At 41.5% G+C, this 16,309-nt stretch overlaps 1 protein-coding gene across 1 annotated transcript in view; it reads right to left on the reverse strand.

Moving 5' to 3' along the window:
- Positions 1-9,635, reverse strand: part of LOC116509375 (copine-5) — a 149,874-nt gene extending 140,239 nt beyond the window's left edge. Inside the window, exon 1 of the mRNA XM_032218530.1 lies at positions 9,526-9,635. Within this exon, the coding sequence (XP_032074421.1) occupies positions 9,526-9,635 (110 nt within the window). The remainder of the gene's footprint in view (positions 1-9,525) is intronic.
- Between the last annotated feature and the right edge of the window lie 6,674 nt (positions 9,636-16,309).

The following is a 16,309-nucleotide window of genomic DNA, read 5'->3' on the forward strand; positions in this document are numbered from 1 at the left end:
GTGATAAGTTAAACAATAACAAGATATTAGTTTCTGATAGTATTCACCAGGGATTCTGAAGCTGTTTGAATATGAAATGTGTTGCTCATATCTACTCTGTAATACTGTACAGCTTCATCCTCATATCACAGAATCAACAAGAATAAAATGCGACATAAATATTTTTAGCAAGGTTTTGGTGCAAATGCTGGGATAGACAAGAGACAATCAAAACCAAATAGATGAATGATTAAAAAGTAAAGGCATATTATTGGAGAAATAATAATATGCCAGTACTGTGCATTGGCAGAGCACATCCATCTGAAGTCAGGTATCTGTTCGTAATATAAACTCCTGGGGCAGATGTGGGAAAATATCTTCCTACGCCTCTGGGAGCTGTCAAAAAGCTTAAAGCAATCAATAACAGACTAGATCTCAGAGTATAACTCAGCACAGAGGTTTTCCATAAGGGTAATACAATACAACTGAATTATGGGAAAAGATTATCAGGCTTTCAATATCTGGCCCCTTTTAACAGGGCTGAAAACCTTTGGCAGAAAGCTTCTTCATGCACTTAAATGAGCTGAGGGGTGGGAACGAAGACTCCAAAGGGTAGGATGGTGATGCAAAGTGAATAGGCCAAGACATGCAATGGGATGGAACTGAAACTACCTGAGTTTGGGGCTGGGGGTGGAGGTTGGAGTGTATTTTTTTTAAAAAGAAATCAATCAATCAATGTTAACCTAGCTTTATTTTCATAGTACTGTTTTCATGGACCTCCTGTCTCAAAATGATGGAAATGTTAAATTCAGCAGTGCAGTCAGGAGGATTTTAAAGAATACATAAACACAGAGAGAAAAAATTCTAGAAATTTTGTGTGCCTGTGAGACCACAAAAGGCTTAACCCTGCTTTAACAGTTGCACAGAAGGAATGATTATCAGTGCTTTTCCCCAACTCAGATTGATGCAGGTTTGAATGAAACACCTTTTCTTCATAACCATGGAAGCTGAGGGATCCTCAGTACTAAAGAATTGACCATCTTTGTAACTCAAGCTTTTCAGAACCCTGGCTGGCTTTTTGCCCTACATTGAACCACAAACTTGTTAAACCACAAAGCTTGATATGCTATCCAAACTCAGTCTGTGGTGCACTGTGTCAGCAAACCAGGTGAACTAAGAAAATGTAGGGAAAATGTGTATTGTGTGAATGAGGCAACTGGGGTTCTCTGGTTTGACACAGGGGTGTCAAACTGGTGGCCCGCAGGCTGGATGAGTTACATGCAGGCCATGCCCACCCCAGCTCTGCGGAGGGGAAAAATATCACGATACATCATGTGACGGCAACATGATGTGGTGAGTTTGATACCCGTGATCTAATTTATCGATTCTTTTATGTTATTTCAGCTGGGATATCAATCACTCCCTATAGCTTTCTAAACCAAGAGCTCAGTTTGAACCATATAAAATAAATTCTCCCAGGCTCCCTTGAAATTGCCATTTACTTTTTTTAAAGTGCAGGTTAAATACATTCACACAATTAACTGCCACTTCTAATTTCTCCCAGAAACGGCACAAATATCTCAACAGGTGTGGAAATCCTGATAAGTTGAAGAGTGAACTTCAAGCATAATAGGCTTGTCCATAGCTAACAATATCTGAGCTAGTTCTTATTTACAGAACAGGTAAGCAATGTCTTCTTGCTTAAAGGTATCATGTTTGGACTGCATGAATCCAGATGACCACTGTTTTAAACAATAAAGACTTAGGCACTGTTCTGACCCCCCTCCTCCGTCCAGGAACGAAAGCCAAGACAAACGTAAATGACTCTCGTTGGCTGCAAGCCCAAAATAAACAAAGAGATAAGCACTCTGGCAGCAAGTCCTACAAACCTTGGCAGCAATGCCAACAAACTCTGGCAGCAATCCAGCCTGCCAAGTTTGTTTCTCGTTAGTCCTTAACATTGACTTCTGCAAGAAGGGCGTGGCACAAGCAGTCTCTTTTATAATCAGGAGAGGATCTTAATGAGCAACAGCTGAGCATAATTACCTCCTGTAATTACGTAGTTGTTCTTGACGCCGAGTAGCCCTTCGACGGCATGCATCCTGGAACAACTCACAGGTGGTTTCTGGATCACTCTCTCGTCTCCTCTCCACTGATCCAAGGCTCAAGCGCCACCTGGTGACCAACCAGCCTCTCTGTGCCCTGCTCAGAGTTGGAACCCTGTCCAGGGTCCTCTGCATCCTCCAGGGCCGACTCATAAGACCCCTCACTGTCAGAGTCTGGTGGCAGATCCACCGGCTCCTGCTGAGCCATAACAGGCATGTTAACCTTATTTTTAGGTGAAGGCATCCTAAAAGAAGAAAAATCTTCTAGACAAAGGTCAGGAATCCTGCTTTAAAGGATATAGCTTGGATTCAGGGTGGGCCTCTTTAGGACGCCATCAGCCGGACAGTGTCGGCTGGCGGGGCCTCGGAGGAGGGCCTTCTCTGTGGCCGCTCCGACCCTGTGGAATCAGCTACCCCCCAGAGGTCCGGACCTCACCCACCCTCATGGCCTTCAGAAAAGCTGTTAAAACCTGGCTGTTCCAGCAGGCCTGGGGCTGTTGACCTTATTATGTAGGGTCCAGCCCCAATTTGAATGTATGCATGTTGGAGAATTTTAATCTTATTTTATTTTTATTTTGTTTGTTTTTTTTCTTTTCTTGTTCTGTGTAAGCCGCCCGGAGTCCTTCGGGATTGGGCGACCTATAAATCAATTAAATTAAATTAAATTAAATCAATTAAAGAATTCTTGAAAATCTGAACTACATCTCAATATAAAATCCCTCAAGTTACAGAGGAAAGAATGTTTCTCTATTTGGGAGTTCTGTACATGCATTTTGCCCTTCCAAGTGGTATATTACTCTCCTTAAAACATCTGGGCTGAAGACAACTGAAGTGAAAGAGTGGTAAAATAAAAGACTTCTGCTCAACTTCATTGTCTATGTATGAAATCCTGGACTTAGTCAATTGTTGAAAAGACCCTAGATACTAACTGAATTCTTAACCGAATACCTCATAACTACACATGAACTGTAGACTGTAGTACAATGTAAAAGCCATCAGTTTACCCAAACATGGATGAATTCTCATTACTGTAACCCAGAGGACCCCAACTTTTTGGGCACCAGGGATTGGTTCTGGGGAGAGACGTTTTTCCATGGACTGGAGGGGGCGTGGTTTCACATGCTGCCTGCATCCCATGGATGGGGTTTCGCTTGTTCGTGTGTCCCAGTTTCTGGCATGTCGCAGCCCGGTGCCGGTCTACAGACCAGGAGTGCTGTAACCTTGCTTCAAGCTCTGAAATTGAATGCAAATCCATGTAGTAAAATGGCAGCTTGTATATTTGCAGTTCCACTGTGTGCATAAAGTTAAGTGCTGGAGGATGTTTGTAACAGAATAGCTTCACGCTATGATGCAATTCTTTAGGGAATGCAATTTGGAAGTTGCCAACTTGCTCTTACAATAATTTAGAATTTATGGCTGTAGGGCTACAGTTGAGGTCAACATATAGTTAAGCAACCAAAGGGATTTTACTAGTGACATTAAAGCTACACTGCATGAGCTTTTCTGTGATATGGGATGATACTTGGGAGAATTTTAGCTTTAAGTGGCATAAAAAGATTCAGTTTCTGCAAATCACTGAGAGTACAGGGAACATAGATGCACATTTGTATGGATCCTATCCCGAAATGTATCAGATAATGATCATTAGTCTTCTGGAGGAAAGGACAATAATATATTCATTTAGATAGCCATATAATTTGAAAAAATGGACAATTGAATATTCTTCATTATTGATACACTGCTGTTCCATTCATAGGCCATCTAAATTGGCTAAAGGTAAAAATAAAATATGAAAATGTTGTAACTATATTTAAAATCACATGAAAAAGTTTACCTTAAGAGGAAGAAGTTCATTTCCTAAAGTAGGAAAAGTAGAGGATGGACCTGGTCCCATTTAAAGTTGGGGGGGGAGAGACACTCAAACTGTTTCAGAAGTTTCATTTTAAACTATAGCAAAAACTGTAAGGATCTACTCATGACCACTAATGCTGCTTTACATTGCTTTTTTTAATATATATTTTGGATACTTTTGATTTGATTGTTAGTTACCCAGAATTATGTGTCAAGGTGGTGACCATACAAATTTAATAAATAAAATGACTATGTTCACACAGCATACTTAATCAAAACAACCCAAACCTAACTAATATTTATGGAAATTTAACACAAGTATTTGAAAATATGTGCTATGTTTTAAAGTGATAGATGAAGTTGGTCAACTGTGCTGATTCAACAAACTACCAGAAACTATATCTTAATTAATACAACCAATTTCACTGTATTTATTTTGTACAATGACAATAAAGGCTATACTATAAAGTCAGCCCCAGATAGGCAGTGAAGCATGAGGCACAAACAATCAACTCATGGTACTAATTGTGTTGAATATAGTCTCACTGTCCTACTCAGAAGAGTTCTCTCCATTTGAAAGCAGGGCAAAGATGGTTTTAATGACTGTTGGTGACTCAGGATGGAAAGCATTCATCCCATTTTGCTCAAATTGTTAAAAATCATGATTGCATATGATTCAATCCACTGCTTACTTCATAATGACCCTGCTAATTATACCCAATTAGCCAACATCTAGAAAAGCAATACTTCAGATTGAATGTCACATCTAAGATGTCATACTCTTTAAAGAATTTCAATGCAAGGGGGAAAAGTGTTCTTGACAAATTAGAACTACTCGCAATATAAGTTCCTACACTATTTTGAATGTTTTCATTAACGAACTAATAGACCGAGGTCCTGAATCACAAAAGTGTAGCACAAACACTATGCTTGCTTGTGTCAGTGGAAATAGAGGGACTAAAATTGTCAAATGGATTAGATAGATAATTTCTGGTTGTCTAAAGAAATTCTTTGGCCTGCTGCTTTAAAAATACTCTGAATCCAATCTGTCTTCAAAAGTCCTCTTCCACTGCTGTCTGTGGAAAAAAGAATTACAAAAAACTGCATGTACGGAATGTATTTGGGTCAAGATAAAAATTGTTGAATATTAGCATTGAAATGGGATTTCTTTTTCCAAATTAATTAACTAGCATGGAGTGAAAAAAGGATGTTTCTTCTATGGTATGCAGATCTGTTTCATACGGAACGTATCACATATACAAGCTTATATTTGAATACATGATACAATGATTTCTCTGTCCCTACGGCACTGTCTTCTCTCAATTTCTCATTTCTCTTTCCCCATGCAACATGACTAGTCTGGTTGTATAAAGCATCAATTTACTCCTTCACCTGAAATCCAAACAAAATATCATAAAAACAGTATGCAGGCTTTTTATTTATTTAAGGCTCTTCATCAGTTGAGATAACAAAGCAAGCAGGCTGAGTTTGTTCATTGTTTCATAGCTTTTTGTTTGTCCAACTGAATAGTGCCAGGGTGAAGACTTTGCTTATGGTTGGTGACAATTTCCTTTGTAAATTTCATATTAAATCAATAGCTTTCTACCCATGTTGCTAGGAAGATGTCCTGTGGAACTTAACAATAGTTAAATGTTTTTGGAAATTTTCAGTCATTCAGGTCATGATTGTTTTTCAAGAGACAACTAAACTTTCTGGTTTTTCTTTGAAGACATTTCACTTCTCATCCAAGAAGCTTCTTCAGCTCTGACTGGATGGTGGGGAATGGAAATAGCTGGTCATTTGCATTCTTTTAGCAGGTCATTAAGATCACCTGGAGGTTTAAAATCACCTGCATTTAAAATTCACAGGCCACTCTTTTGAAGACAGCAAAGTTCATATTTTGGACAGGGAGGACCACTGGTTTGAAAGAGGGGTTAAAGAGGCCACCTATGTCAAAATTGAACAGCCCTCTCTCAACAGAGGGGGGGGATACCACATCATCTACAATCTACAACCCAGTCCTTTCAATAGTTCCAAGAAGGTTCCACACCCATTTGCACCACTCAAGTGACCTTGATGAGATAGATAAACCTGGTGACCTTAACAACACAATGAAAATGACCAGCTGTCTTCAATGAGTATAAATCCTTCCATTTCCCCACCATCCACTCAGAACTGAAGAAGCTTCTTGGAGGCATGTAACAAACTGACCCTCCCATAAGATACCTTATTCAGCAGGGCTATCAAACTCCTGGCCCGTAAGTGCTGGCCACGTGACACTGTGAGTTTGACATCCCTGTTATACAGCATAGGTACTGAGAGGGATGTAAAACCCTGGAACATTACATCCCTTCCTGCCTCAGAGCCAGCAGAAACCACTCTGCCCTGGGCTTTACTGTTTTTATAGCAAGCCCTTACTATGCACCCAGAAGGTTCTGTGCCGTGCTCTTCTCTGCACAGCTTGAATGCACAACACTCAAAGGGAGATGCTCGTTGTTCTCTCAGCCGAAGTTCCAGCCCTGTCAAATAATGTGAAAATCCTCCTCTAATTGACAATCACAGTCATTACTAACACACACGTTTTCTTTCCCACTGTAATGCCAACTGGTGTAGTGTTTTTTTTTTAATTTTTCAATATATGAATCAGTTGTTTGCCTCTTTATTATATTGACCAATAGATGGCAGCAAGCACTTGAGATTTTATGTCTCTCGGCTGCTCTCTAGTGGTTGTCTGGATTTGGACAGTCATTGGATAAGCACCACTGAATAACTGGAGTTTCAGTAAAGAGGAGGATCTGGGCATCCATGTAAGTGATGTAAATTACCCAAAGAATATTATGTGAAAAGAAGAAATAAGGAACTGGGGATCCTGGGGGAAGCAGCTATTGGGAAGGACATTCCCAGCCAGGCAAGCTTTAGAGGAACAAGAGATGAGTTATTTCTTCCAGTTATATGCATTAAGCCAAGGACACCCCAATCAATTTCAGGGCTTCCTAGTCCATTTCAGGGCTTCATATTCTCTTGGGTAACCAGACAACCAAGTGGTTTTAAAAAGGGGGCAAGAGAGCAAGTGGCTGTGGTAGCCATGGTTCTGATCTCCCTCACAGCTGAGAGATAGAAATACAGGTCAGGAACCAGATGGAAGGGATGGTCTCACAGGAAACTAGGAGAATCAATTGCCAACACAGATCATGTCACTTCAGCACATTCTACAATGCCAGCATATAGCTTCTGAAGGGTGAGAACAGAGGTGGGGGGGACACTTCCCAAGAGGAGCACCCAAGACATTCCCAAGTTGCCTCAGCCATGGCTAGAAAATGCTATAGAGGTGATAACACACATAAATGTTTTCTGCAAACAGATAGTGATCTTCTTCATCCCAGGGTAAGGTTCCTGTGTAGATCTGTCCAAAGCATAGGAATTTGTGACATAGATTCTTTTGAATTTATCACTATGAAATACAATTGTGAGAACCTGTTATCTATCCTATCTTGGATATCTATGCAAAAACATCTGTCCTGGTTATGCTGCAAACCAACCATATTCAGCATTTACATGTAAGTAACAATCTGGGGTTCTGAATTGCTCCAAAGAGAGATATTTAGGTTGCAGAATATCTTATTGTTTGTATTTTGTTCTCAGACTCTTATCCCAGCACTGATGCTGGGATAAGCATCAGCACAAAGGTGCTTTTTCAAGAGGCAACTGGACTTTCTGGTTTGCCTTTACCTTCAAAAGCAAACCAGAAAGTCCAGTTGCCTCTTGAAAAAGCACCTTTGGGACAACTATGATCTGGATGACTGAGAATACATTCAGGTAACACAATGACATTATCTACTTTGGGTAATGAACCGTCTGCAAGAAAACAAGCAAATGCAAAGACCACCAAGGACCCCTCATTCCAGCCCTGAAGTACAAATATTCTCCTTTATTCTTATCCCATCTTTCTTCTAAGTCAGTGTTTCTCAATAGCATAAACTTTAAACTGCCTGGACCTCAACTCCCAGAATCCACCACCTTAGCATTCTGGAAGGGAAATTCTGTGAGTTGATTTCACACATCTTAAAGTTGCTGAGGTTGAGAGCTTCACTCAGAACATTTGAGACCCATTCCTCCATTTTTTTTTAACAGCAGCAGTCCTGTGAGATAGGTTGAGTCAAAGGTCTAAAGTCACTTGGTGAGCTTCCACAACTGGACAGAGAGAGGCTAAAAGATCTATATGGCTTTTCCAGTCCTCAGCAACTTCCATCCTCCACCTCAAAACTGTGTCAAAGAGTTCAGCATTAGCTCTCCATGCAGAAATACTCCATATATTTCCCATCAACCCCTAGATCCATGTCAGTTAGTGAATTTGTAATACTTACTGGAATTTTTAAAGTGCTTTAAAGTGAATTTTTATAACAGTAGACTTCTGATATTATCAAAGCCCATTTCATCCAGCATACAGTAATAAACGGCGTTTTAGTGCAGGTTTAACAGCCCAGGAGTTTTTATTCTTCCCCAAATACATGCTTACTTCATTATTTGTGAATAGGTCGTCTCTCACAGTTCATTACACAGCACAATCTAGGTAAAAATTTCCCTCGAATTACGTTTGTTGGAGCCACAACGCACTTAATTCGAGGCAGATGTAACTCATGGATGTAACTTAGAACTCCTTCATCCCACTGGAAGCAACTTTCCAGTTGTTTCTGGAACTTTCCTGGCCAAGGCACAAGGATTAATGTAGAGCCTTCTTGAGACCAGGAGAATTCATTTTAATTGAACATACAGGCTTCCGCTTTTTCACATGCAGCTGTTCCACCAGAATACATGCAACGCTGAAAATAATGGGGTATTCAGACAAAGCAGCTCTTCAGGATCTATCCCTTACCTAGAAAACCTATTCCCCAAAGTTGATTGACAAAGTTGATCCCCAAAAGTTGATTGATTGTTCCCTATCCCCCACTAATTGCATGACTACGATAACGGAGCCTAGCTTCACTTTTATTTGGAACGGAACACCGTAGTCACTCCAGGAAATCTTTAAACCAGTCACCTCAAGTTGCACAACCGGGAGGGGGCTTCTTCCGTTCGCACTTCTACAGGTGAGACGTTCCCGAACCTACGAGCCCCGCCCCTACCTGTCAGCTCCCCGAGGCCACGCCCACGGGCTCGCCCTGGAACTTGTGCACGTGCGTGCGTGCGATCTCGTCGTTCTTATTTGAGAAATGTGGAGAGAGGGGAGGGAAGGAGGGTCGAGCCCTACAAGCCTTCGAGCCTGACCCCTCCGCAAACTGAGAGCGACATCCGAGCTCGCCGCTAGCTTGAGACGGGCTCCCCGAACCTCGTTTCGTTGTGGGTTTTTTCCCCCTTCCTCTCACAAGTTCCCAAGCAGCCGATCGCGCGAGCCAAAGGTTTGCCGGGGCAGAAACTTCCAACCGGCGGCAAACAGCAGCCGCCTCCCTAGCGCGCTACCTTCGCGGCAGCTAACGCGCCGGAGAAAACTTGCCGCCGCCTCACTTCCAACGGAGACCCCTCCACCTCCCCGCCCATCCTCCCCATCCATTCCTCGACGGCCGCGCCGTCCTCCCCCCCCCTTTTTTTTTACCTGCAGGAGACCGTGAGCTCCACTTTGGTGGCCGGGATGCTGCCCGTGAGAGGGTCGAAGTCCTGCACCGACGCCATGTCCTCGAGTTTGTCCAGAACGTCCTCCTCCATGGGAGAGAGCGAGAGCGAGCGAGCGCGGGAGAGCGGCGCCTCTCAACAAGTCGCCGAGCGCGCCGGCTAGCCGGAGAGACCAATCCACCACTGAACCCTAATCGTAGCCCCGGCCCAGCGGGCGGGCGAGCAGGCTCTCTCTCTCTCTCTCTCTCTCTCCCTGGCTCCCTTGGACTGTAAGCGTTTCTTCGCTCAAGCGCTGCGGTGACCCACGCACCAGCCGGGCGTGAAGCGCTGGCCGCGGCGGCTAGAAGCCGAGCTTGGAGAGCTAATCGGAGGTGGCGCGCGCTCTCCCTCTCTCCCTCCCTCCCTCTCTCTCTCTCTCGCCACGCACGCCGCGATTTGAAAAGGGGGGGAAGCGGGGTCTTTCTTTCCCCTCAAATCCACGGAGGGAGATTTCAGGGAAGCTCCACCTCCTTCAGAATCAAAACGGCCAGCTGGGCGCCTCAGCCCAGCGCTGCTCCTACGGCAAACAGGGGAACCCTCCCCCGCCGGCCCAATCTCTCTCTCACCACCACCCCCGGGGAACCTGTTTCCCCGCCGCACACCCTTTCTGCGCCAGTGCCCCGGGGAGCGTCAGCCTCGAAAGGCTGCGAAGGAGCCTTCGCAGCCGCTGAAGCGCACGGGGATTTGGATCCGCACTTCTCCAGGGGGCGGAGAGCGAAGGCTCTTTTGTCTCTGGTGCAGGTGCCTGTGGCGTGGTGTCTGGTTTAGGAGTTGCAGCCTTCTCCCAACCGGGGGGCCCCCCGGAGTCATAGTCCGAGGCCGCTGGAGGGCACCGGATCGGAGGGAGCTGTTTTCCTAGCATTTGAAAGTATGCGAACTGGGTTTAAGTGCCGGAGCTTTGTGGGATGCGATTTAAAAAAGACCTAGAATCACAGACTTGAGCTGCGGCCAGGGAAGAAAAGAAGAATGAGTGTGGCGATTGTGAGAAGGAATGCATTCCGTACATGCATGTTCTTGTGACTCTGTCTCTCTCTCTCTCTCTTACACACACACACACACACACACACACAAACATGTCTAAGCAGACCTGGTTAAGGCAGAAAGATTCATATATAGGACATAATCCGCTTTCTCCTGTGTGAAGGCAGGAGGGTGGCAGAAATAAATCATAAGACAAGGCCATTGGGAGAAGCTCTTGCCCTCCCTATGCAGAGCAGGAGGCACATATGCTAAACTCCACAATAGTCTAGAGTGGTTGTATGTGCCCCCAGGGCATGTGGATGTTTTGTTTTCCTTTTTCATGTTAAACACCTTAAAACAAGTAATTATAGTTTCCAACCACCTGGCTAGGCAATAAACCGTCACAGAGCTACCCAGCACCCTCCAGACTAAATGGCTGTCAGAAAGCAAGAAGTAAATGTAATATGCAAGAGAAACATCAAGAAAGTGAGTCAAGACACAGACCATGCATCAGTTCAATTACACATTTCATGGTGAATATGCATGTAGAAAATTGTTTAGAAGCATTCGCCCATTCTGGAGATGTTAAAACAGAGAGCCAGAGATGCCCAAGGCCAGGGGTGGAGTCCAGGATCTCAGCCACAAAACCTAGCAGCTTTCAAATCAATCCCACTTCACTTCTATTGTACATACCTCCTGGACTGGGATATGGGATTGGGTTGATAGAACCTAGCTGTGCCTAGCAAAAGCCACAAGGGGCAGATTTTCCTAATACACGGGCCAATGATTACATGTACTGTATGCCTGGAATACGAAGGAGCATGAATTCAGGTTTATATATAGGTGTGAGCTGGAGAAATTCGGAATGTATATTAGAGAGTGACAACAAACCCCCAAAGTGTCTAATGTGGGGTTGTTTTTTTAATGGATTGAAAAGAGTTGTTTAAAAGTTGTTTTGCTTTCCTTGGTCAGGGGGAATGTTTTTTTTAAAATGTTCTTATCACTGCTGTGAGCCACCCAGAGTTATGGCCCATAAAATAGACAGCCATATAAGTCTCATAAATAAATAATAATACTCCTTTTTGTTGCCCAGGAATAAGATAATAATATAAATGGCAAGCATGCAAGCAAAATTTTACAAGATAGGAAGAGAACTGTATAGGCAAGTAGCCATATTAGAAAAAAGCAACAGGATAAAGATTTAGCATATTCCAATTCTCTGACACCACCTTCTTTTTGCTATCATAATATTAGGTCATATTTTTCATGTTCCATTCACATTAGCCTAATGTAACCAAACAGCAGTCTGTTAAAAAAAAGTTTGTGAGTGATATAAGCAATATTCATCTGTCCAACCCACAATCACAAAGAAAATGCCTTGAGCATATATTTGACCTAAATAATTGAAAACAATTTCATGCAAGACAGGATTTTTTAATAAAGGGATGGTGAGTAAAGAAGAGTATTTTCAACAATGTGCAGCTAAATTGTCATTTATTATTTTTAAAAGATTATTTGAGAATTTGTTTAGTTGTCCTTGCTTTGCTTTACATACTGCTTAGATTTTTAATATTGCTGAATCGCAGGACAGAAGTCAGTAATGCAGATATGTAACTTTTTTCTATTAGAAATGATTTACCACATGTTTATATAATTCAGTCATATTTTGTTAAATTTCAGTATAAAATAAAACTTACAGTTTTAGAAGACAAACAGGTCATCAAGGATTTTTTTTATTATTATACTGGCAACAAAAATAAAACCCACCATCATGTCATCATGACTAATAATACATTTTCAAATGAGGGAAAAATTAGCAAGGTTTCATCTATATCAATTTTTTTCAAAAGGCAACTGGACTCCCCCCCACTCTCCACATGAAAACGTTTTGCTTCTCATTCAAGAAGCTTCTTCAGTTCAACTGAACTGAACTGAAGAAGCTTCTTGGATGAAAAGTGGAATGTCCAAGGAAAAACAAAGAAAGCCCAGTTGCCTTCTGAAAAAGCACCTTTGGGACAACCATGACCTAAGTGACTGAGAATCTCCATAGACATTCTCCCATTGCATAACATGTCTCTTAGGACCAGCAACTTGTTGTTTAAACATAATCCCAGAGCAAATGAATGAATTCACAACTTTTGAATACAGCATTTGCCTCATTCAGTAGCATATGAATCAACTGGTGTAATGAGACATTCAGCCGTTATCTTCTGTCCATCTAAGCTATCTTAGTATTTGCTCATTACACGTTTATGTCTCTTCAACCATTTAACTCTAAGCAGTCTAAGCAAAGCATAATTAAAAGTTTGTCAAGATTATAGAATATGCAAATAATATTACCAACGTATGTTCAATATCTTAATAATATTGCAATAAAAATCCTCACATAAAAACAAGGAACTGGCTTCATCCCAAAGATCGTACACCTCTCCTTCTCACATTGGTGTCTTCCTCCAGTTTTAAAACCACACTCTTCTTCCAGTCCAGCTTCCTTCAATATATATTCCACATATAGATTAAATAAATAATGGGGGAGTATCTTAACTCACTCCTCTGCCAACCTGAAGTTAGTCTGTTTCACCACATTCTATTTGTATTGCTTCTTACTGACTCTGTTCAGGCGTTGCATGAGGATAATACGATGCTCCAGGATTTCCAATTTTCCAAGTGCCTTCCACAGCTAGATGTACGGTAATTGACACAATCAAAGATTTCTATAATCAGTGAATCTGTACTGACTTATTTTTGGTATTCTTTGATGTTCTCAATTATTCAGTGTGCCTCAGCAATAATATCTTGTGTTTTTTTATTCTTTTCAAAAGCTACTTTGAACATCTACCATTTCCCTCTCCATGTAGGTTTCTAATCTGCTTTGGATGATCCTGAGTATTTTGCTGGCATGTGAAATTAAAGATATTGTACAAGTAGTCCTTGCTTAGCAATGGTAATTGGGACCAGAATTTCCATCACTAAATGGTCATAAAAAGCGATATCACATGACTGCATTTCTTAGCAACGGAAACCTCAGCATCTCTGTTGCCGTTGTTAATTGAGGATCGTCGGTCATTAAATAAGAACTTCTTTGTAACTTCCTGCCAGCTTCCAACAACCAAAGTCAATGGAAGCCGGCAAGAAGTTGCAAGTCCTAGATGGCTCGCAAGCAGGCTAGTAGGCAGTAAGTAGATGCTACAAGGTGAGGGAGAAGGCATAGGTGGCTGCAGCAATATGCACAAATGATTTCAGATTTAGGGATAGTTGCTGCCAGCAGGGTGTGGTACTAGGATAGCAGGCCAGGTGAGGCTTACTGGAGCAACTTGTGACCTTCCCTGTCAGCTTTCCCATTGACATTGTTTGCAAATATCCAGCAGACAAGATCCCAAATGGCAATCACCTGACCTTGGGACATTGCAATAGTCATTAATGCAAACCAGTTGACAGGTGCCCAGATCATGACTGTAGGGATGGTGGAACAGCCAGAACTTTGAGGACCAGCTGTAAGTATCACTTGTTTAGAGCTGTTGCAATTACAATCACTGAATGAGTTGTCGTTTAATGGGGACTACCCATACAATAGTTTGTATCCTCTATTGTAGGATGTAAACTACTTCAGTCTGTTTGCCACTCATTCTCTGAATTTGCTGGCATAGCTTAGTTAGAACTTGATTTCTTTCTCTTGCTTCTATAACTAATCCACCAATTCCTGTAGCCTTCTGACTTGATAATGTTGACATTCTTTACTATAACAATTTAAACAATTCAATGCTGAAACTTCTTTCTGAGTTCAGAGATCTTTTGAAAGACTTTCCTTTTTTTCTAAATCTATTTCCATCTTTGATGTCTTATGGCTGTTATTGCAATACTGTTTCTTGTATCTCCTAATAGTTCTCTGAAAATCTTTATTAAACTCTTTCCTGAGATCTTTGTCTTTCTTGGCTTTGGCTTGTCTTCTTGGCAATCTCAATTGTTTTTTTCCAATATTGAGTTTGCTATCTTCTATTTCTCCATTTTTGGCAGTCTCCTTTCACATTCACAACTTCTTTAAATACATTTCATACTTTCTCTGTTTCTCTATCAGTGAGGTTCAGGACTTCAAAACAATTTTTGATGTTCCTCTTGAGAATAGAAGGTATATGCTCAAGATCACATTGTGGAATCTGGTTGGCTTCCTTTTTTCTTCCTTAGCTTAACTTAAAACCTGCATATGAGCACTTTGTGACCTGTTCTTGTCAGCCTCCCCCCACTCCCCAAGAAAGATATGTGGTGATTCTTCCACACAAAAGTGTCAAGTTAAAGCATTCTTCTCTCAGAATCTATCATAAACTCTGATAATTATTATGGATGGACTGTCTTCACCCTCTTTCTCTCGCAAATATCTAAATTGAGTTGTCTCTTATAGCAATAGTAATAGCAATAGCAGTTAGACTTATATACCGCTTCATAGGACTTGCAGCCCTCTCTAAGCGGTTTACAGAGTCAGCATATCGCCCCCACAGTCTGGCTCCTCATTTCACCCACCTCGGAAGGATGGAAGGCTGAGTCAACCTTGAGCGGGTGAGATTAGAACCGCTGAACTGCAAATAAGTCAGCTGAAGTGGCCTGCAGTACTGCACCCTAACCACTGTGCCACCTCGGCTCATTATTCCTCTGAAATATCCACCTCTTATTCCTCTGAAATGCACCCTTTTCCTCCTGGGAATCCAGACTACTACACATTCCATCATATTTCCACAGTCAAGACTTGACCATGTCTTTGATGCTATAATTGAGTGTCTCCAACTCTTGTTTGCAATAATATAGTCACTTCAATTTCTATGTATTGAAGATGTCTACATATACAGGCTTTATTTTGATTGTTTAATGAAAATTAAACACAGTAATTTAGAAATTACTTTAATTTAAAAATTAAAGACAGTATAAGCAATGAAGAATAATTGGGTGGTAGAAATTGATAAATTGTTCTCCTGCTTCATTTCAGTTTCCTAAGTCATATGATACAATTACATTTGTCTTCTTAATATTTCCAACTTTGGCATTCCGGTTTCCAAATGATAATCAGCACACCTTCTTTCTATGTTCTATTAGTTTCAAACTGAACTTGATCATAAAACTCATTAACTTCCTCTTCTCCTATGGGAACATAAACTTGGACAATTATCCTGCTAAACAGTTGTCCACTAAAACCAATTAATATTACACATTTATTGACTGCATTGTAGAAGTACAGTTTTTGTTATACATTCCCTAACTATAAGAGAAATGGCATTCCCTCTTTATAATTCATGTCCCAATTAATTATCAATGTGATCTTCTGACTGAAAGTGTCCAGTTCCAGTCCATCTCAATCAACTGATGCCTAAATTTCAACGTGTAATTGATTCAGTTCACCTTTTGTTGTGTTGGCCTTTCCCATGATCATGGTTGTTACATTCCTACTGTAATTCTGTCTTTATAGCTTTGGATTTTCTTTTTCTGCATGGCAAATATCAGCAAGGTATGCTAAAAGGTTTAAACTAGGCATGTCCTAAATGCTGTTAGTACCATGAAAAACCTTCAGTTCTTTCTCAGAAGCATGTTCAATGCCATCTGATCGGAGGGACCCATCATTTGGCACTATATTATCAATCATTATACATACATGTAGTTTTCTTGGTAAACTCCAATAATGGTACAGTATACCATACCGTTTCCTGCATGGGACCAAATGATTCCTTTGAAATCATTCCCTTCCAACATCTTCGTATTTGCTTGCTTTACACTCCTGGAGGCTT

The sequence above is a fragment of the Thamnophis elegans genome, chromosome 5, assembly GCF_009769535.1.
Source record: "Thamnophis elegans isolate rThaEle1 chromosome 5, rThaEle1.pri, whole genome shotgun sequence".
NCBI lineage: Eukaryota > Metazoa > Chordata > Lepidosauria > Squamata > Colubridae > Thamnophis > Thamnophis elegans.